The sequence below is a fragment of the Dama dama genome, chromosome 27 (genome assembly GCF_033118175.1).
Source record: "Dama dama isolate Ldn47 chromosome 27, ASM3311817v1, whole genome shotgun sequence".
Lineage (NCBI taxonomy): Eukaryota > Metazoa > Chordata > Mammalia > Artiodactyla > Cervidae > Dama > Dama dama.
In genome coordinates, this window is record NC_083707.1 from 34,339,178 (window position 1) to 34,362,791 (window position 23,614).

At 36.4% G+C, this 23,614-nt stretch overlaps 1 protein-coding gene and 1 long non-coding RNA gene across 5 annotated transcripts in view; one reads left to right on the forward strand and one right to left on the reverse strand.

Annotated features, from left to right (window-relative positions):
* Window positions 1-4,891: 4,891 nt before the first annotated feature.
* The window catches only part of RBBP8 (RB binding protein 8, endonuclease), a 59,798-nt gene continuing 41,075 nt past the window's right edge, over window positions 4,892-23,614 (reverse strand). For 3 of the 4 annotated variants that reach the window (XM_061131305.1, XM_061131304.1, XM_061131306.1), the window contains exons 11-19: window positions 20,518-21,397; window positions 20,309-20,435; window positions 18,041-18,129; window positions 17,019-17,133; window positions 13,342-13,485; window positions 11,311-11,380; window positions 9,306-9,402; window positions 6,493-6,634; window positions 4,892-5,108 (exon numbers count right to left, since the gene is read on the reverse strand). In XM_061131305.1, the coding sequence (XP_060987288.1) occupies window positions 5,011-5,108; window positions 6,493-6,634; window positions 9,306-9,402; window positions 11,311-11,380; window positions 13,342-13,485; window positions 17,019-17,133; window positions 18,041-18,129; window positions 20,309-20,435; window positions 20,518-21,397 (1,762 nt within the window). In that variant the 3' untranslated portion in view covers window positions 4,892-5,010. The remainder of the gene's footprint in view (window positions 5,109-6,492; window positions 6,635-9,305; window positions 9,403-11,310; window positions 11,381-13,341; window positions 13,486-17,018; window positions 17,134-18,040; window positions 18,130-20,308; window positions 20,436-20,517; window positions 21,398-23,614) is intronic. The other variant, XM_061131307.1, reaches the window with a different exon arrangement.
* On the forward strand, window positions 7,278-17,683 carry LOC133047792 (uncharacterized). The gene is made up of 3 exons (XR_009690844.1): window positions 7,278-7,834; window positions 13,360-13,516; window positions 17,338-17,683. It is a non-coding gene; the product is annotated as an uncharacterized LOC133047792 (long non-coding RNA).

The following is a 23,614-nucleotide window of genomic DNA, read 5'->3' on the forward strand; positions in this document are numbered from 1 at the left end:
GGAAAATGTAAATTTGGGGCCCCTTCTCCCTTTGGGGTTGAGCAATCTGATTTAATAAATCTTCCATGTGATTCTGATGTACACTAAAGTTCAAACACAATATAACTAGCCTGCAACAGTGACTTAGGGTAGTGGTTCTCAGATGTGGCTGCACACTAGAATCACCTAAGAAGGTTTAAAAAAAAACCCAGAAAACTGATGCCTAGACCGCAGATACTCTGATTTAATTGAATTGGGGCACAAGAAGCATTTGACTAGGATATCATGGATGCTGAGGCTGATGTAACCAGCCGTCCATAATTCATCTCAGAATTTTGTGTTTATCTAGCCTCAGTGATTGGAGCTTCCCAGGTGGCTCAGTGGTAAGGAATCTGCCTGTCAATGCAGGAGATGCAAGAGATGCGGGTTCAATCCCTGGGTTGGAAAGATCCCCTGGAGTAGGAAGTGGCAACCACTCCAGTATTCTTGTCTGGAGAATCCCATGGACAGAAGAGCCTGGAGGGCTACAGTCCAGGGTTGTAAACAGTCAGACATGACTGAGTGTGCGTGGGTGCACACACACACACACTGATTGGATTTATAAGGGGACAGATTTGAATGCTTAACATAAATATGTGCATTTAAAATACTGATTACTGATATTCTGTGTAAACTGATTTAATTTGAATAATGCGATCTTCTATTAACAGTTTGAAAACCACAGGACTACGGACTCAAATCCAAACTCTACAAGACTTGCCTTTAAAACGCAAGTTTATTGCCTCTCTCACCAATAATGCCACATGGCCCTGCTCTCAAGCTCTAATTTATCTGTGGGCAGTATGCTTCAAGGGGAAAGAGCACCAGATCGAGGCCCCAGACTAGTATTGCTCCAGGCTGTTGGGACCTTGCAAGTCACTCTCTTTGGGCTTTTCTCTCATTACAAAATGAGGGGCCAGAACCAAATTATGTCCAGAGCTCCTTAGTATTTTACCATTTCCACATTTGGGTTCATTTCCCAACTTAGATTGTGTTGTCTCTTCTTCTTGAGGTTAACTCATCCAAAGGCATGGTTCAAGTTCTAATTATCCTTAAGATTTCTTTGGCACTCAGTCCAAGCTTCTTTGACCTCTTGGGCATCTTTGTATGTTGATGTCTGGTCTTCTACTGGATAATAACTGATGTCACATATCTCTTGTATATAAATGCCCAGTGTGTAAGTTCAGTTCAGTTCAGTTGCGTCCCACTCTTTGCAACCCCATGGAACTGCAGCATGCCAGGCCTCCCTGTCCATCACCAACTCCCAGAGTTTACTAAAAATTCATGTTGCTTGAGTCGGTGATGCCATCCAACCATCTCATCCTCTGTCATCCCCTTCTCCTGCCTTCAATCTTTCCCAGCATCAGGGTCTTTTCCAGTGAGTCAGTTCTTCGCATCAGGTGGCCAAAGTATTGGAGTTTCATTTTCAGCATCTGTCCTTCCAATGAATATTCAGGACTGATTTCCTTTAGGATGGACTGGTTGGATCTCCTTGCAGTACAAGGGACTAAGAGTCTTCTTCAACACCACAATTCAAAACATCAATTCTCCAGTGCTCAGCTTTCTTTATAGTCCAACTCTCACATCCATACATGACTACTGGAAAAAACGAAGCTTTGACTAAATGGACCTTTGTTGGTAATGTCTCTGCTTTTTAATATGCTGTCTAGGGTGGTCATAGCTTTTCTTCCAAGGAGCAAGTGTCTTTTAATTTCATGGCTGCAGTCACCATGGGCAGTGATTTTGGAGCCCCCCAAATAAAGTCTGTCAGTGTCCACTGTTTTTCCATCTATTTGCCATGAAGTAAGGGGACCAGAGGCCATGATCTTAGTAAGTACATGTTTGTTATTTTTTTGTCAGGGCCATGAATTATTTGCCTGTCATTGGTTTAATCAATAGCAACTATGTTGAAAGCTTTTTGCTAAGTGAGCTCTCATTACTGTACCAAATTTCTAATTTATATCCTATTTAGCCTATAAATTTTCTTCTATAATAGTGTTCAGTTCCTAGTTCCCATTGATTATTTTCCAAAAATAGCTCTCTTGTGGCCTCTGCTGGTTTGACAGCAGACAACTGCTTCACTAATTCCTTAAGTGCATTGTAAAGAGTCCAAGTGTAAGGACACTTCAGTTTTCTAAGGAACCATTCTAACAACATCAACTAAGCAAAGAGAAAGATTTTGAGATGTCTTAAACTGCCAAGGCTTGCTGATAATACACACCTGAATGGTAAAGCTTGAGTTATTTTAAATGCCTATTCAGAAGTGGCATTTTTCAGAATTAAACTCATGCTTGTTAGGGTGTCAGGAATAACTGAGTAAGATACACAGGTGTGTTCTTTAAAACTTGCCCCTTTGGGAAAAAAAATTGTCAAGATTTGCCTGATTCTAATACTTGTATGTATTATACCTCGTAAAGATAAACGTGCTTTGATGAATGCTTAAGAAACGTGTTGTTCATTCACTAAACTGTGTCTCTTTGCAACCCCATGAACTGCCAGGCTCCTCTGTCCTCCACCATCTCCCAGAGTTTGCTCAAATTCAGGTCCACTGAGTCGGTGATGCTTTCTAAACCTACTAGTGTTATGTAATAGCTTTTTGCAACACTATTTCTTTTTGGCAATTTCATTATGAATTAAAGATGATCTAGGGAGAAATCTTTGCAGTCTTTCAGAGTTGTTTTAGAGGGCCTAAGAATGTTCTCCAAGTTTTTAAATACATAAGCTAGATGCAATTTAAATTGAGTTCCTAATACGTTAAGCCTACTAATAGCTGCCTTTCCAGTTGGATTTGGGGAAATTTTTCACTACATGAAAGGTGTTAGGAATATTCCTCTGCTTCACTTGTTCTTTTCTCTAGGTAGCATGTTATTATCTTCTGTATGTATCTGGGTACCATGATTAACTCATTCAGACTGCTACCTCTGACAACCTTAGGTTTCAAATGGTTTAATCAGAATGCCTGTCACAGGCAAGAAAAGTGTTAATCTAATGTTAAGTGCTAACAGAGGTTTTGCATGTTTTTAAACATTTAAATCACAGGTCTTCAACTTTGAAAAGCTCACAGGTAACTTGAAACTATGTAACTACATACAAACAGTGACATATGTTTGTATGAAAATACAGTTTAACATGTATGATGCTTTACAAATGAAGACAGTCTTTTCATACATATTAAATACCAAACTGTACTTCTCCATTTAAATGTGACAAGTGTTTTTAAAAAGTGTCTATTCCTTCATTTAAAGAGAGCTGATCAACGGCAGATAAGAGACCTCAGCTTACCCAATCTCACAGAGTAATTGAGGAAAAATGAAAAATGCTGCTTAAGGGGTTGGAATGCTGTCAAGTCACTATCAAGTAGACAATCTCCTATTGTCCCTGCTTATGCTACCTTTAAAAAAACCAAATCACTAGACGTATACAGCTCTAACTGCTTATCCTGTGGTGCCCTGTTCCAATTCGGGTGTTTCTGACTCCCGCCTGTCAGAAGCACTACACTAAACAAGCTGATTCTTGAATCAGGCAACCCTGAGCTCTAACTTCACCTGTTATTAGAGGCAGCCGAATCACTGGGAAGGGCCTTCTGGAAAACTTTCTAAAGAGGGACAAAAACAAATGATGTGTGCTTTTTTTCTTTTCTCTTCTACCTGCCTAGAACATGGACATGATGCTAGAGGTGGCATAACTAATAAAAGAATGGAGGCCACATATATAGTATGAAAGAGCAGAACGCTAGAAGAAATCTGGGTCCACCATGAGGGCACAGACCAGCTTTGGACCACTGATCTCCAAACTTTTCAACATTAGAAAAAAAACTAGTCATTTGTTATTTAATCTGATTTTGGGGTCGATTTTTTTCTATAGCTTAGTATTAAGTTGATTCATAAATTCCCAAGATTAGTTGAAGATTAAAAGAAAAAAAAATATGGAAAGTGTAGCACAGTTCCTGGCATATAGTAGGTGACCAGTGAATGGCTGTTATTGGGAGAGATTAGTTGACTGCCAGCAGAGAACAAAAATCAAACACAGGATAAATAATCTGAGAAGGGAAGAGAAGAGAAGTGCTGAATAGAAGCTATGATAGAGCTGTTTAAAAAAAGAACTAAGATCACATTCAGAGCCAAACAATGTACAAAGAGGGTCTAACATATAAGTAGATACTAAATATAAGTGATTTCTAATCCTGTGAAAACATAAAACTGATGTCATTTCACTCACATGAAAACCCTGATCAATGAGGAAGATGAGGCTGGAATATTATGATCAGAAGATGTTAATCTATAATACATGGCAAAGGAAAGAAAGTTATTTGTAGTCACTTTGAAAGGAATTCACTACAGAATACTGTGTGTGTGCATGCTAAATCTCTTTAGTCGTGTCTGACTCTTTGCAACCCTATAGACTATAGCCCACCAGGCTCTTCTGTCCATGGGATTCTCCAGGCAAGAATACTGGAGTGAGTTGCCATTTCCTTCTCCAACAGAATAGTACTTGAAGTTAATGAACGAAAGAAGCTGAAAAGTTAAAGGAGTATTAAAATTTAGCATTTTTAAAAAGACTTGAAAGTTGGGCATTAGAATGATCTACATAGGAGAATAAAAATCTGTAATGTTAACATGAAGTCACTGCTGAATGTGAATATCAAGGGAAGATGGAGTAAAAAGAAGAGAGGAAACAAATCAGACTATAGCTATTGTATTTTCAAAATTGTAATTAGGTATTACCAAATAAAGTAATATACAACTCTTAATTTAGAGTGCAAAATAAAAGCACCTCGTTATTTACAAGGTGCAAAAACAAGAAAATACAACATAAACTTATCCACATTTTTAAATAGTTGTCTGTGTGATGAGTAAATGCCATTTAAAAACACTTTCAATAGAAAAATGATTTATAAACCAGTTTACAGAAGATCAAAAAAAATCAACGTTTAACACCAACTATAAATAACTAAAAAGAAAATTGTCCTCTCTTCTGTTTTTGCTTCAACATTTATGTCTTCTGCTCTTTGCCTTTTGGAGAAAACATTGCATTGTAAGGCTGCCGTCTTTTTGGACGAGGACAAGGATCAAGGTCTTCTTTAATGTAACCTTAAAAATAAATCACAAATTCAGAAGACTATATTTGCAACATACATATTTTAGCATATATCCAGTCAACATCTGTCTCATGTCATGCCTTTTAAGTTCACATGATTTTTCTATTAGCTGCTTGTGATGATGAATGATTTTACTACTTAGCATCAGTTTTCTCATTTGTACTAAAAATAAATGCAGACATTTATCAAATGTGCTATATACAACATTGTCTGGGATAACTCACAGTCCTCTGCAGTAGCTTCCACTACGCCTATTTCACAGCTGAGCTTATGGATACCCAGGGAAGTCCAATAACTTGCTCAAGTTCCTAGAGCTGGGAAGGAAGTGAGTGGGGACTCTGCCAAAATCTCACTCCAGAACTGGGGCTCTTAGGCACTTTCCTATTCTACCTCCCACTGGGTGCAAATGGGGACAAGTATTAAACATGATCTTTCGATTATAAGGATAAATTTCGGTGCTTATCAAGAAGACTTTTTTTCAGTAGCTATTCGATGAGATGACATGGTCCCTATACTCTTCAGACTATTTGATTCTCCTAAGGGTGTAGTTTTCAGGAAAGACTGTGTCTGCCATACCCTGAGATGTAGTTTTCAGGAAAGACTGTGTCTGCCATACCCTGAGATGTAGTTTTCAGGAAAGACTGTGTCTGCCATACCCTGAGACCACATCAGGGGTGCAAACACAGGCTATATCCAGACTAATTCTATCTGATGAGCAAGCAGAGACATCACGTCAAAGAGGACCTGCTAAAAGGGAGAGTGGAAGTATGGTAACAGCTATAATAGACTTTGCATCTTTTGGAAAAGTTTCTTATGGCTAAAAAATTTGGAACTTTAAAACTGCCTATGTTCTTCAGTTCTATTAAATGTAAGCACTGTATTTGAAGGAGTGAGTTGCATGCTAACAGTTTTCCAAACAAAAGTCTTTTTTACTCAAATATGGTTTATAAATAACTAGCATTCTTGATTAAGTGAAGTTTTAACATCCAAATTCACAGCAGCCTCTTAGGAAAAAAAGATGCTTTTCAACAATATAAATTTGGCAACTTTTGTAAAGTTACTTTATTAAAAGTCATTTCGATGACTAGACAGAAGAGAAATTACTTTCCAAAATCTGAATGATAAAAAAAGCAGGTTAACACATACACAGTTCATTAACATGCTTGTAAACAATGATTCCAATGAAGTTATTTGAAGAGTTAAACATAAACCTTTTATCTTTAGGAAACTGTGTTTGTGCCACAGAACTGGCTCTCAACTTATAGCAGAAGGTAAAGAACCATGAAGAAAAAGTTTAATGTTTAGACTTGGGTATATATATGTTATACACAGTATTTTTTTAAAGAGTTCCAAAATGTCATAAGCTATACTCTCACCTCTTTCCATACAAGTCTGAGTAGAAGGAAAACCAACTTCCCAGAAATTCTCTGGTGTGTTGGGTGGAATGTAGCGAAATCGGTGTCTTGAGCAGGAAGCCAACTTCTTTTCTCTTTCTTCTGCTGGAAAATCTGCATAATACTGATAATAAAACTGGTTAGGTTTTCCACTGAGGAATAATAAATGGAGTGTTATGCTTATTGATTAAAAACCAGAAGCTAAAAAAACTACTAAATTATTCAGCAAGCTAAGGAAAATGAATTCTTATGGATAATATTAGTAAGTTATACCACCTACCAGTAAATTACTACCTATAAATTACTGATAATAATTAGTGGTCTGTGAAATGTTTGCTCCACAAAGAAGAGGGCTCGTATAACAGTGTAAGGAAACATACTGTTTCCTTCATCAATAGTATCACAATTAAAAAAAAAAGCCAGCTGAACTTTACAGAGTGTGCTCAGTGGTATAGCAGATTTACATACATACAAACTATTAATTTCTCTCAGACCAGTAACAAAAAAGCCAAGACCTGTGCTCTGAACAGCATATTTCTCAACTGTTATTTGGATATAGCGTGTGTTTTGAAGTAATTTTCCTTTCACTACAATTTTTTAAAATAAAAGTTTAGCTTTGAAGGTTGTAGGCTTCAAGACTTTGCCCCTTTAAACTAGATCTATCAATTAGGATCAAAAGCATATTATTTTTTGCAACTGTGACCATAAAGAACCTAAACTTCATGCAAAGAAAGATAAAACTTATATGTGAAAACTATACAGGTCTTCAAGCTCTAGATCCAAAGAAAACAAAGCAATGGTGTAAAGTTTGATAAAACACAGATGACTGGATCACACAATCCAGCTAATTCTGTTTTACACTTGAGGAACTGAAAATCAAAGTGATATTTTACCAAAGGTATCACCTATTGAAAGTGGCAGACTTAGGATCAGATTTTTTTTTTTGAAGTGAGGGTTTTTAATATATTTTTCTTTCACACAGACAAAACAACAATAGGTGAGGGTGGCTATAACACAGCGGGCAGGTGGAAGAGTGCTAGAAGATGAAGTCAGGAAATGGGGTGTGAGTTTGTTGTCCTTGATAAGGGCTTTGATTTCATTTCTTAGAGAAGACGACATTTAAGGATTCTGGGCAGAAGACTGACATGATTTAACTTTTATTCTAAGAAGATCATTCAGAAGAAGACTATGTATTGCTGTGTTCAACATACAATCAATAGCATTTGCTGACAGATCCATTACTGAGATATGAGAGATGAAAGAAGATACCTAAAAGATCTCTGGTTTAAACAACTACGAGAATGGACATATAGAAGGCTCAGAGGTAAGGGCTGAGAACAGGAGGTAGAAAGTGTATGCTCGCTTTATGATGTGAAATTTGAGGTGACTATTACACAGCCATACATGTGCTGCATGTTCACTGACTATTTCACAGGGAATATGAAATAGGAAATATTTCAGAACTGTAAGTAGATAGTATTTAGATACATGTGACTGGCACTTTCACTCTTGGTCATGAAGGAATAACAGGGAACAAATTTATACTCTATCTTAAAAAACTAAAAAAAAAAAATGGAATAAAACACATGAAACAATGTTTTCAGAAACTGGATAACAGCACAAAAAAATGATTTCTGAGAAGGAAAGTAAATTGTTTCCAGTGAAAGAGTTTTTTCTAATTGGTAATTTCAGCTCCAGTTATAACTAAAAACTGGAGGTTCAGTTAGTATAGATCACATGATATATTCAATTTGTATTATGAAAACTCATGATACATTGAGGGTTTGCTTGTTATCTCCAAACTGCTTTCCAAATTAGTGATCTCAGTGTACACTCTCACTGTTAGTTTATGAGAGCACGTCTCACCAAATGCTTACCTGCACTGTAACCTATTCACACATAACTTTAATGTGCTTGTGTGTGTGTGTGTGTGTGTGTATGCACTCAAAGTCACTTCAGTCGTGTGCGACTCTGTGTGACCCTACGGACTGCAGCCCACCAGGCTCCTCTGTCCATGGGATTTTCTAGCTATAGTTTTTAAAAAGAAAATTTAAGGGGGAAATAAATACATTGCTGGAAACAAGTATCCAACAGCTAAAGGACAGCAAGGGAAGAAACAAAAACAGCGTTTCAGAAAAACACAGAACCTCCTAGGACTCTTTAGTAACAGAACAATTAGTACAATCTACTTCAAGATACACATCTAGTCCAAGACACCCAAAATAAAAAAGGAAAATGCAGGTGGGTTCTAAGGATGGAGTAGAATCTGTTCATTCTATTTTTAGAAAGGAAAATGTTTAGGGGTAAAAAAAAGAGCTTATGGTTATACTGGTTATTTAGAAAAAACAATCATGAGTATACCTCATTTCCTGAGTGCTGATGTTTAAGTAAAAAATATTACAGCAAAGTTTCTGACTGAAATATCAAAATTTTCCCCAATAGTATATGTATTAAAGTCTCCACTATAATATAACACAAGGGGAAAAAATTAAAAGAAATACAAATAAATATAGAAAAAACAAATGGCATAAATGTCTTAAGCTGGAAGTAAGAACTAGTACTGAGGCTCCACATTCACTTAAAGAGAATCTAAGAGAAATGGAGGGCTTTCCTTTTCATCTATTTATATCTCTCAGGTCCCAGCCAGTCTGTATACTCTATGTATTATTCTGTTATTCTTGGCCCAAACTTGTTTCTAGATACAAATATGGTTTATATCTATGATTTTTAAATCATGCATATGAAGTCATAACTTCAAAAAAAACCCAAATGACAGTGTTTACATTTGTACTTACAATTTCACATTCCTTACATGTGTGTCCAAGTAATTTTCTTCTCTCTTCTTTCTTCCGAACAACCTCAATATGAGGAAAATTTTGTAATTCAGTCTCTCTGGGGGAAAAATATATTAATGTTACTATAGAGACCTTTGGTTTACATTTTAAATTAGCAAACATGAGCATCCAGAGGAAAAATAATCCCCATTCATTCATTTTATTTGAAATGCTTCTTCAGTATGTGAGAGACAAAAGCATTTCTTCATCTCTCTTCACTAAAATATTAAGTGCCTACTACATATCAGGTATTTTTACAGATACTTTTCTCTAACTGAAAAAGATAACTATTACTTCCTATTTTTGCCTCTGGCTGGCTGAAATTAGTTATTAGGTTGTGTGGTAAACTATAAAACAACCTAATTAAAAAGGAATGCTATATTATTAAACTCAGTAACTGGTATTCAATAACATAACTGAGAGAGACTACTGCCTCTGTTGACTCAGTTTCTAGTACTATGAAACCATATATCAGGGCTAACCTGCTTCTCCCCAAAGAACAGATTCATTTGTCTGCATGTAATTTGCTATTTTCTCTAACAATTTCTTTTGTTGCTTCTGTCCACCACCTTAAATTCTTCAAAATATTAGACACAACTATCATTTGTGCTTGGGTGGCTTAGATGGTAAACAATCTGCCTGCAGCACAGGGGACCCAGGTTTGATCCCTGGGTCTGAAAGATCCCCCAGAGAAGGGAATGGCTACCCACTCCAGTACTACTGCCATGGAGAATTCCATGGACAGAGGAGCCAAGTGGGCTACAGTCCATGGGGCTGCAAAGAGATGGACTGAGTGACTAACACTTTCGCTTTAAATGGATCAGATCCTACTATGAACCACTGGAAACCTAGGAAGGGTCAAAGTTACTGAGGTATTACAGATTGATGAGGTATGCAGTACTTTGGTCAGAAAAAGCAATCAGGAATCTTTATTAATATACTTGTATCCTGCTTTAAGAAGCCCAATATAGAAGACTCGAAACTTAGAAGTAAGTGAAGACTTACATAACATCATCATTTGTTTGTAATAGAAAATAACCCCAGTGAATTTAAACAGTCTGACTCAAAAAAAAAAAAAAGATATTTTAAAATGACTTGTGGGTATCAGATCTACTCTTTTGAGGTATTTTGATAGCTGGCAGTGCTGTTCTTCAAAGGAAAGCTTTAAATGCTCTATTTCAAAACGTGTAAGGTTCGAGGTCCTTACTGTGCATAAATCCAACAACTCTCAATTATGGATCAACAGTGAACTTAAAAAGAAAGACTAAGAAAGAAGAGATAAAACAATATTGCTACAACTATATTTTCTTTCAAACAGTTTATGGACTCCTAAGTTTATACAGAATTTAGTCATGTCCTTTGCTCAAAATCTCATCTGTTTCTGTTTAAATTTTTTTTAAGATTTAAAAATTCTCCTAAAATAATTCTGAAGCACAAACCTAAGGTTTGCCACCTAGTTAGTGAGTGAAAGTCACTTAGTCGTGTCCAGCTGTTTGCGACCCCATGGACTATACAGTCCATGGAATTCTCCAGGCCAGAATTCTGGAGTGGGTAGACATTCCCTTCTCCAGGGGATCTTCCCAACCAGGAATCGAACCCAGGTCTCCCACACTGCAGGCGGATTCTTTACTAGCTGAGTCACCAGGGAAGCCCAAGTTATAGTATTCAACAAATTCCTGAAGTTCCAATAAAGTTCACAATAAAATAGGATAAGAATGAAGTATGTTATAATAAAGCATAAAAAATAACTGTCACCACCATCCAAAAAAGGGTGTGATGGTAAAAAAAAAACTTCCTTATTTTAAAAATTTGTCATTTTTTATACCTGAGTTCCAGTTTTGTTATGGTCGGAAGGGGCATTCTATTTTAACCAAAGTAGCAATTTTCACAGTTCAGAGATGCTCTGACAAAGATAGTTCTGTTGTACTTCCAATCATATTGCTGGTATTAACCAAGGCCAACATACCTATCATCACCTTTAAAATATGGCTCCACAAATGCTTTCTGTTTGACTTTATCTTGTTTATCACCAGGAGCTATAAACAAAACAAGCATACCACAAACTTATTGTAGAACTTACTGAAAAGTAATTTGGTTTTTCTGTGGGGAAAAAAAAGACATATGCCAAAACATCTATTTTTATTGGATTTCATACTCTAGGCCCTAGGCAATTAGTTTAAGTTCTCTGTAATGAATTCTTTCCTTTCTTTTTCATCTGCCTAATAAGAAGAGTGCTGATTATCTCACCTCAGAATTACTGAAGAGATAAAAATCATAACCATAAAAATATTTTAGACTTTAAAGAACTACTTAGATGCCTATTATCATTTGGCACCAAATGATAATAACAAGATAGGTTTTAATCTGTTCACTTATTAGTCCTGTTGACTTTTATAATGTGACTTTAAGGTAGTTGATAAATAGGAAATAAAAAGATTTAAAAATTTTATTAGAAAACTGGTGACAGAATAGGAATGAAAGCCCCTGGACCTGAATTTCAAGTTGTCTAGATTCAAATAGCTAATTGCTATCATCTGTTCAAATTATGAAAATTTATTGAGCATTGTGCTAATGTAGAACAGGGGAGGCCAGGTCTGCAGTCTTCATGGAATTTACACTGTAGTGAGGGAAATAGACATTAAGCAAGCAGACAGCTGAGGCTACCTGAATATCTCAGGTAATAACTGATGATTAAAGAGAAGTCAGTCATGACAAGAGTACGAATGGTGAATGTTCTAGGTAAAGGTCCTCAATGGCAAAAAGTCTGGTACATTATATGACGTATAAGGAGGACAGTGTGATTAATTCAGCCAAAAAAGGGAAGTGTTGGGAAAGATGGGGGGCAGGGTTAGGTGTTGGGTGGGCAGGTACCCAACCATGATGGGCCTTGGGAGCCAAGAGAAGGAGTTTGAATTTTAAGTGCACTGGGAAGCCACTGAAGACTTTAAAACCATCTACTTTATTGAGGCATAATTTACATATACTGATTTTAAGTGCACTAAGATGAATTTTGACTAGTGTATATTCCAGAGTAGAAAGTGAAAGTGAAGTCGCTCAGTCGTGTCCAACTCTTTGCAACCTCATGGACTGTAGCCTACCAGGCTCCTCCGTCCATGGGATTTTCTAGGCAAGAACACTGGAGTGGGTTGCCATTTCCTTCTCCAATATTCTAGTGCAACTGCTACGCAAATCAAGATACTAAACATGTCCATGCAAGTTATCTATTCTGTTGTCTCTCACGCACAAGAACATTCTCTTATGTCTCTTCCCTCCCCTACAGTCACTCATTTAATTTCTATCACTGTAGCTTAGTTATGTCTGTTTTAGAACTTCATATCAATGAGATGATATACCATATATTCTTTTCCATCTTTTGCATTTGTCTAGCTCAACAAATTTTAGAGACTAATCCATGTTGCTGAGTCTAGTAGTTACCTCCTTTTTGTTGTGAAGTAGTATGAACATGTTTTCATTTTTTGTGGGTATACACGGAACAGCGGAATTGCTAGGTCACAACACAGGTATATGCTTAACTTTACAAAAAACTGACTGACCTCAATAAAGCTGTTTAAAAAGCCCCCTGCTGAACTGGTTTCCAAAGTATAACCAATTTTCTACTCCATCAGCAATGCGAGAGTTCCAGCTGCTCTTCACCCTTGCTAGAGATACATGTTATCCACCTTTCCAACCATGTCTGTGGGTGTGAAGTATTGTCACCATCCCTGATGTTCAAGAGTGTTGACCAGCTTTTCATGTGCTTACTGGCCATTCAAATATCTTCTTTTCATTGAAGCATAACCCTCTGAACTATTTTTGGTAACTCTTCTATTACTCTGAAATTATCTTTAAAAAAAAACTGAAAAAAAATTTATTCAATAAACATCAAGTTTTAACTGTTAAGATACCTCATTAGGCCTCTGTTAATAAGATTGATAACTTACTTTACTAAAATCAGTGTAATGGAAAAAAAACATAATTTGAAAGAAAATTGCCTTACTGTTTGTTTTTTTTGTAGTAGTTGACAATTCCTTCTCTTCATCTGCTACCTGGGGGAAGCTCTCTGCCAAACAGGACTTATATTCTTCATGTGTCGTCCGATCAAACATGTCTTCCAAGCTATCATTCATCTTTCTTTCTCCATCTATGTGAAAGAGCATCGGCTTAGGCCACAAGTAAGTGTTTTGCTTTCTAGGTAGACTAATACATAGAAACTTGTAAGAACTGCCACAAAATAATTTAGATGTGTATTAGGCAAGAATAAACCCCAAGTCTGGGTAATTACTGTACATTTACAAAGGTTTTTAATGTTATGCCTTCAACTGTCCTTTATTTATGTGAAGAAAATGCTGGTTTTTTGTTACTGTCATTATAAATGTTAAAACATCTTTTGCTATCAGCTCATGTATAATTCATAGTAAACCAAAAGGAACTACCAAAGGAATTGTGAGGAAGAGAAAATACAGCAATAATGGTGAAAAATATGAAGTTTAAATAAACTGTATAAATAACTGACATAAAAATCTCTATAGAGTTTTGTTTAGTTCTTTATTTCTCTAATGTAGCAGAAAAGTATTTTCTTGCATTATTATGAACACTTGGTAGTTCAGTTATAGAAATAGTGAATTCAATTCCATATTTGATATGCAAATGCTAATTTCATCTTCAGAGTACTAACTGTTAGGTGGGCCAAAAAATTTGTTTGGGTTTTTCTGTAAGATGGTATGGAAAAACCCTAATGAACTTTTGGGCCAACCTAATACATTTCCACTATATAATCACATTTTTAAAAACACCAGTTTACCAAAAATAGAAAGAAATTCAGCTGGCTAACAAATGTGACAAAACTGGAGCCTGCCAGGATTATTCTATATAATCACTACCGCCTCTCCCAGTGCAGATGCTCTAGCGCCTCAGCCCGTTTTCTCTTTCTCCAGCACTTACCATCGACTAGCACTTAACACTTGTTTCTCCCCTATTACAATGTAAATTACATGAGAGGCAGGCACTTTTGTTTATGATTTGCTCCAGTTCCTGATATAGAATTGTGTCTCCATAATTACTGAATGATGAAACATTTGTTCATTTTTCATTCTGAGGATCAAATTTGTAAGTAAAAATAATTCCTGTGCGCTAGGCATTCCCAAAGCATTCTGTATATGCTGTCAGTAAATCATAGTAAGTTAATGATTTCTTTTTGTTGCTGACTTCTGACTGTAAAATGCTTGAGGACAGACTACATCCTTTTTTGATATATAAGGATATATATCTACCATAGCATCTACTAAGTCAAACACAGATATAAAAAAATTTTTTTGAATTGAATATTAGCAGTACCATTTAATGGTATGTTTCATCTTTAAGTTTATATTTCATCAATTCTAAGTATGAAAAAAACCTACCTTATGGGTAAAATGGGCAGATTGTTTTTTCCTAAGTATGGGCTCAACAGTATCTCCTATCCCACCTGCTGTTCTTTTTTTTTTTTTTTTTTTCCACCTGCTGTTCTTATAAATGTGATCATGGCACGCCTCCTATTGAGTCCAGATCATAAAAATGCTTCTACCTTGCTCTTTGGGGATGCTTACTCTGGGAACCTAGTCTCTGTGCGGTAAGGAAGCTCAAACTAGCCCACATGGAAAGACTGTATGGAGAAACCCTGAGACTGAATGATGAGAGAGGAGCCAAGAGTCTCCCATCTATCTAGTCCTCTGCTGTTCCAGCTCCAGCCACTATCTGTATGAGACCCTGAGATAGAACCACCCAGCCCAGCCCTTCCTGAATTCCTGAGGCACAGAAACTATGAAAGATAAAAAAAATCATTATTGTTCTAATCCTCTGATTTACTGGAGTGACTTATTGTACAGCAACAGTATTATGCCTTATTTAGCCGAAATTATCTCCACTCATTAGTTTAAGTTCTAATTTCACCTCCATTGATTAACTTACTTGTTTCAAATATATTTGGGAAGCTATCATCTTCTTAGATTAACTAGATAAATTAGAAGCCAAAGCTGCCATACTTTAGTTTTGCCCTTTTCTACAAAACTGAGGAAAACATCAGGAACTGGTACCAGGAACAAAATAATCTTAAAAGCAAAGTCATCTTCTTAAGAAGAAAGTTATGTAAGTGTCATTCACTATAAAAAGACAATAAATCATTGTTAAGGTTTTCCTTTTAGTAACTACTGTCCTTTTCACCATAGGCAGCCAGCTGTTTGATTGTATGGATAATTATTCGTTACTAAACAAAGAATTAAGGAAAAGGCTGTTAAAATTTTCTTACTTACTGCATTTACTGAAGTGAGAGATAAGGTTTTTTTTTTTTAATATTGTAGTGGTTTTTGTCATACATTGACATGAATCAGCCATGGATTTACATGTGTTCCCCATCCCGTTCCCCTCTCCCACCTCCCTCTCCACCCGATCCCTCTGGGTCTTCCCAGTGCACCAGGCCCGAGCACTTGTCTCAGGCATCCAACCTGGGCTGATGATCTGTTTCACCCTAGGTAATATACATGTTTCGATGCTGTTCTCTCGAAACATCCCACCCTCGCCTTCTCCCACAGAGTCCAAAAGTCTGTTCTGTACATCTGTGTTTCTTTTTCTGTTTTGCATAAGAAGCAAGAACAAGACCTGGGACCCTGAGCAGGTAGACTGGAGAATACAGGAAATGCACAAACAGTCTTGAGTGTCCTCAGTTTCTAATAGAGGATCATTGGAAAATGCCTCTGCTTTTAGCCCTGCATCCTGATATGGCAGGTCCTAACTCTTCAACACATGAGGGTGATGAAGGACAACTATTCACAGTCTAGTTGATCTCGTGTCACATGCCTCTATATCAGAAACATTGCTAAGGTGGTGCCAACCCAAATCCTTCCACTGTTCCCACCTCTTTCAGAAAATCAAGGCTTTAGATGAAGAATTATCAGTTTCTTACTACAAAGGGCTGTAGACCCCCTAGTTTAGCCAAATCTCCTTTTCTACAGAAAAAGAAAATGGCAGAGTCACTCATCATATACACTATTAGTCTGAGTTTACCGCTCATTTGCAAATCTGTACTAAAGAGTGTCAAAAGAGTCGGACAAGACTTAGCAACTGAACAACAACAACTAATACTTCTAAGTAGAATCCACCCTTTTTCTCCTTATCACATTGCTTTGGAAAATAATATTTCTAAAACAGGACTCTCAAGATTCCCTTTATACCTTTTATGAAAAAATTATCTTAACAAGGGATCAGGAAACTTTTTCTTAAAGGGTCAGGCACTAAGTATTTTAGGCCTGTGGGGCCATAAGGTCTCTGCAGAAACTACTCAATTCTGCTGCTGTGTCACACAGGCAGCCGTAGGCAATAAATTAAACAAGTGAGTGAGGCTGGGTTCCAGCAAAAATTTACTGACAAAACTGGCAGCTGGTTGAAGTTTGCTGACCCCTGGACACAACTTGAATTCTTTTGGAAATAAAAATATTTTTTACTAAAGGTTTTTTTTTTTTTTTCTGAAATATGGAAACTAAGTTTTACTAAAGAGAAGTCTACCTATTAGTAGAACGGGGGGGAAAAACTGATTTATGGGGAAAAGGTCATTTATGCTCTTCAGTGCAATGGTATGACTATAAACTTCCTTCCACTTTGTATTAAAATTAAAAAACAAACAAACAAAAAAACAAATCTTACTTGGACTCTCTTCTCCCTTCTGCTCTTGCTTCTTCAGTTTTAACAGCATGGTTTCACTAACCAACGTACAGTCCATGTCCACTGTCTCTCCTGCTAATCTTGACTGACTGCCATCCTGAATAAATGTTTAAAAATTCAAAATTTTAACCGTTATCCCTTTATGACCTTATAGTTACTTTTTGGTGGAGGGGGGTGGTAAAAATATACATAACATAAGTGTTACCATTTAAACCATTTTTTAAGTGTACACTTACATTTTAGTAGCATTAAGTAATATTTACTTTTACCCAAAGGAATATAGATATATTATATTTTACAGGCATTTAAACCTAATGTATTAGCTTTGATATACAAGCATCATCTCTCAAGTCCAGGAAAAGGACTGCTGCCAAGGAAGAGAGAACTGTATGTTACCAAAATCCCTGGAGCTTCCTTTCCTCCCTAATCTGCTTCACAGAAATGAACATCAATGTACACTGAAAAGTTCGTAAGTCAAATTTGACTTCTTGATGGCTATGGATTACTCTAGCAACTGTTAAATATTTTATTAATATGCTACCATGTGCAAGAGAACTTCTCAAACTATGTAGAACCTAAATACAAGCCAAAAAAGTAATTTCTGCTATGAATGTTAACTAAAAAGAAAATACACAGCATTTAAAGAAACAGCCAACTAGGAAAAATGAAATTTTTTTCTTGAAAGTATGTTAAGTTAATCAATGCATATGATAGATTATTTTGATAAAAAATTAAATTATTTAATATGTAATTAGCATTTGACATTATTTTAAAACTATATTTTTCAGCAAACGTTTCTAAAAAGTCAGAAAGTATTATTACCCTTTCAAAAATACCATAAAATTGGAAAATAAATGTTATTATTTTGTAGTTTTCTGAATAAATATATGAAGGTTGTAAGAGGTGTGTGACTATCTCAAGGTCACAGAATGAATCAGGGGAGCAGGGTGACTAACAATACACTAGAATAACCACATGGGCTCTGATTCTACTTTCTAACTTACCTTTGTATCATCTACAGTAACATCTGTTTTATACTGAGAAAGGTCTGCTCCTGGATCTATACTCCACTGGATATTTTCAAAGGATACATCTTAGATAAGGAGAAAAAATAGACAATTAAAAACTGATTTTTAAAATTCTCATCACTTTAAAACATTACAGGACTCACAGAATGAGAAAAATATTTCCAAATCATGTGTCTTAATAGGACTTATACTGAGGATACATAAAGAACTCTCACAATTCAATAATAAGACAACCACTCCAACTGAGAATAAGTAAAGGACCTGAATAGACAATCCTTCAAAGAAAATGAAAATGGCCAGTAAGCACATGAAAAGAAGCTCAATATCATTAGCCATCAAAGAAAAGGCAAACCAAAAGCACACTTGAGATATATTAATAACTTCACACCCATAGGATGGCTAGAATCAAAAAGACGGACAATGAAAACAAGTGTTGGTGAGAATATGGAGAAACAGGAACTCTCACATGCTGCTGGTGGGAATATAAACTGATGTAGCTCCTTTGGGAAAAGACAGATAGCTCCTCAAAAGGCTAAACATAGAGTTAGCATGCATGTGCTGTGCTTAGTCGTTCAGTCCTGTCCATCTCTTTGCGACCCCGTGAACTGTAGTCCGCTAGGCTCCTCTGTCCATGGGGATTCTCCAGGCAAAAATACTGGAGTGGGTTGCCATGCCCTCCTCCAGGGGATCTTCCTAACCCAGGGCTAGAACCCAGGTCTCCCGAATGGCACGCAGATTCTTTACCGTCTGAGCCACCAGGGAAGCCCCAGAGTTAGCATGTGGCCCACCAATTCTACTTCTAGGTATAACTCAAGAAAAATGAAACTTACATCCACACAAAATTGTATATCAATGTTCAAACCAGGATTACTTGTAACAGTGAAAAAACTGAAATAGTGAAAGAAGTCATGAAATATCATATATTGTACAATTCCATTTATATGACTGCTTAAGAATATGCAAATCTATAGCGACAGAAAGTAGATTAAGTGGCTGCTTAGGACTGGGGAAGAAGAGAGAAAAATGGAGGCTGACTGCTAGCAGGTACTGTTCTTTGTATGGTGATGAAAATGTTCTAAACTTCAGAGTACAGTGATGGTGACACAATTGTGACTACATCAAAACCACCAAATTATACACTTTAATGACTGATTTTTATTTCAATAAAAAAAAAATTTAAGTTAAAACTAACCCTGGAGGAGGTTTCAATGTATGTTAATATACATGACAACTACATAAGGTACAGTTATAAAGTGGTACAGTATTAACTCAAAGTAGATTGTGAAAGGTTAAGTAAGTATACCACAATCCCTAGAGCAACCACGGAAAAAATAAAAATAAAAACAAAAAGATTAAAAAAAAAATCAGGAATAAGAGTTTAAAAAAAATGTTTTCGTATAGAGACCGAAACCCTCACTGGAAGAATTACTAAAGAATGAGCTTCAGGAAAAAAGGAAAATAAACGTAGATGAAGGAATAAGTTTCCAATAAGGAATAAATACTGCATATGAAGTAATGAAACGGCAAACAATGTTTTCAAACAAGAAGTTTAAAAACCCATATAAATTTGTATGTACAAATAGTTAAGAGAGAGAGAGATATATATATATGAAAATACAAAAAAAAGGACTGGCTATCTATATGGTGAGGAACAAGGTTTGGATGATAAATTTCTACTTTTATAAATTTTAAAAATCTGTATAGTTTAAGATCACCAGCCCAGGCTGGATGCATGAGACAAGTGCTTGGGCCTGGTGCATTGGGAAGACCCAGAGGAATCGGGTGGAGAGGGAGGGGGGAGGGGGGATCAGGATGGGAAATACTTATAAATCCATGGCTGTCAATGTATGACAAAAACCACTACAATACTGTAACGTAATTAGCCTCCAACTAATAAAAATAAATGAAAAAAAAATTAAAAAAAAAAAATCTGTATAGTTTAAATTTTTAAAGCTTTCTTTTTGTAAAGAAAACAAGAAACAACTACATAAAAGAATTAAATCTATAAAATTACCTATAAAAGTAGGTATTAAAGATGTTGATTTATTTTTTCAAAAAGTAGAAAAGCAGGAAAATTTTAAGGTGAAACCAGTAAGAATTGTACTATAAACACAGAAACACGCAGGGATAAACTATTTTTTCCAGAAACAATTAAATCTATCCAAAGAATGTAAATAATAAATTACAATACTCAATATAAATTCATTAAAAAGAGAGTGGAAATGCTATTTATAGTTTACATACCTTGGTTGTTTTGTAGAGGTTTTGTTTTAGCAATTCTACATGGATTTAACTGAAGAACTGATGCAACTTCACATGCTCCATGGATGGATCTGGTTTTTATCTTTATAGGCTCATGAGAACCAGCACCCTAAAACAGAAAAAATTATTAGCATCTAGGAAAAATCACAAACCATCATTTTAATCAAAACCCTTGAATACTGAACACATACCTTTGTGTCATTAAAAAGATTCTCTGTCTCCAAACTTTCACGTGGACGAAGAGGGATTTTAAATACTGGGTTTTCTTCCTTTATTTGTAACAGTGTTTTATTATCTGGAGATTTACTCAAGGACTGGAAAAGGGACTCCTGTAAACAGGGCTCTTCTGGGGAGTCTTTGGTTAGCTCACAGCTCCTGCTCAAGGCCTTGCAGCTTGAGGAAGAGTCCCTTGGAACGGGCTTCAGAGCCTCATAGAGAGTCACTTGCCTAAATCTGATTTTAGAGTTCTCACTTCCTTGGCTCTTCTCTTGACGTTGGATAGCTGAAAATCGATCAGACAGATCCAGAGGTTTATCCATCACATAGTCTCCATTCATGGAAGAATGACTATCCAGTGGAAAAGGAAAAGCATTTTCTTTATCAAAGGAGGCTTGGGGACAGATTACTTCATCTTCACTTTCTTCCTCAATTTTCTTCCTTTTGGTTCTGCCTCCCAGTGACTTCAGGGGTACCACATGTTTATCTTTATCAGTATCTTTAATGTGATCAATACTATCTTGCTCACTTAGGGGTTCACTTGTATTTTTATTTATAAGCATCTGCTTATTAGAAGATGACTGATTAGGGATCTTGTTTACTTCAGTCCCAAGAAGATGATGTGTGATAAGGGCGCCGTCTTCAGATTTTGACCTAGGTTTCTCTAGTCCAGAAGCACAAGTGTTGCTGAGGGGCACTGTTTTCAGATGGGTTTTTTTCCCAGTCTCTAAAAGAGAAGGGGACAAACTTGTATTCAAACCTAAACTACTTTTCATGTTAGAGGTAGCTCCAAATACAGGAGATGATACCCGATTAGTCAATTCTTCTTGAAGAGGAGTCTTTGAATCTGAAAACCTAAAAAAATAAAGAGTGGTAAAAGTTTTTTCCTATTAAAGAAACAGGGTAAAAATTAAAAGATAAGCATAATGAGAAAACTTTTGCTAATACAGAATTATTAACAGTAAGGTCTTATCTACATATTAGAAGCAGATCATTGACCCAAATTTAAGATATGATTCAGTTGCTGGCTTCTCTTTATTTGGCTGACAAAAAGCAGAGGGAAATGATACAGCAAACCTATCTCAATAACCATGATATTCCTATCTATAAATATTTTTCCAAAGTAACTTAAATAAATACACTATATAAGAAAATATTTGAACAAATCCCCAATTCTTTTGTTGTTATGAAATCTTATCAAGAGTAACTTCAAGAAATAAAATTCTTATACTACAAAATAGAACATAACTCATGACCCAGCCTGCCTATAGCAGAGGAGACAGCTGGGGTAGTAGAAAGATCACTAGGGTTAAGTTTGAAGAAGTGGAATGGCTAAGAGCTCCGACTCTCTTACTTAAATAGTTGTGCGTGCAGGCTAAGCTGCTTTAGTCATGTCCAACTCTTTGTGACCCTATGGACTGTAGCCCACCAGGCTCCTCTGTCCATGGGATTCTCCAGGCAAGAATACTCAATACTGGAGTGGGTTGCCATGCCCTTCTCCAGGGAAAATCTTCCTGACCTAGGGATTGAACACGCATCTTACATCTCCTGAAAAAGCAGGCAGGTTCTAAAGAACCACTAGCACCACCTGGAAAGCCCACTTAATAGTTGTGTGGTCTTCACCTCCCAGAATATTGGAAATAAAAGCAAAACTAAACAAATGGGACCTAATGAAACTTAAAAGCTTTTGCACTACAAAGGAAACTATAAGTAAGGTGAAAAGACAGCCCTCAGATTGGGAGAAAATAATAGCAAATGAAGAAACAGACCAAGGATTAATCTCAAAAATATACAAGCAACTCCTGCAGCTCAATTCCAGAAAAATAAATGGCCCAATCAAAAAATGGGCCAAAGAACTAAACAGACATTTCTCCAAAGAAGACATACAGATGGCTAACAAACACATGAAAAGATGCTCAACATCACTCATTATCAGAGAAATGCAAATCAAAACCACAATGAGGTACCATTACACGCCAGTCAGGATGGCTGCTATCCAAAAGTCTACAAGCAATAAATGCTGGAGAGGGTGTGGAGAAAAGGGAACCCTCTTACACTGTTGGTGGGAATGCAAACTAGTACAGCCACTATGAAGAACAGTGTGGAGATTTCTTAAAAAACTGGAAATAGAACTGCCATATGACCCAGCAATCCCACTCCTGGGCATACACACTGAGGAAACCAGATCTGAAAGAGACACATGCACCCCAATGTTCATCGCAGCACTGTTTATAATAGCCAGGACATGGAAGCAACCTAGATGCCCATCAGCAGATGAATGGATAAGGAAGCTGTGGTACATATATACCATGGAATATTACTCAGCTGTTAAAAAGAATTCATTTGAATCAGTTCTAATGAGATGGATGAAACTGGAGCGCATTTTACAGAGTGAAGTAAGCCAGAAAGATAAAGAACATTACAGCATACTAACACATATATATGGAATTTAGAAAGATGGTAACGATAACCCTATATGCAAAACAGAAAATGAGACACAGAAGTACAGAACAGACTTTTGGACTCTGGGAGAAGGTGAGGGTGGGATGTTTCGAAAGAAGATATTATCTATGGTGAAACAGATCACCAGCCCAGGTGGGATGCATGAGACAAGTGCTCAGGCCTGGTGCACTGGGAAGACCCAGAGGAATCGGGTGGAGAGGGAGGTGGGAGGGGGGATCGGGATGGGGAATACGTGTAACTCTATGGCTGATTCATATCAATGTATGACAAAACCCACTGAAATGTTGTGAAGTAATTAGCCTCCAACTAATAAAAAATAAAAAAAAAATAGTTGTGTGGTCTTAAAAAGACATTTGATCTCTGTGGGGTTGCATTTTTGTTGACTGTAAAATATGGGGGTAATAAAACCTACCCTAATGACTTAGTATAATGACAATTAAATGTGATATATGTATTTAATATTGAAAACTCTTTTAAAAAGCAAAATGCTACATAAATATAGTATTGTTAGTTAATGGATGTTCTAAAATTAGTAAAAGCAACAGTGTATCCCAATCTTGAAAGCTCATCGGAGCTAATGATGGATTTCATACAACATTCAGTCTTAGA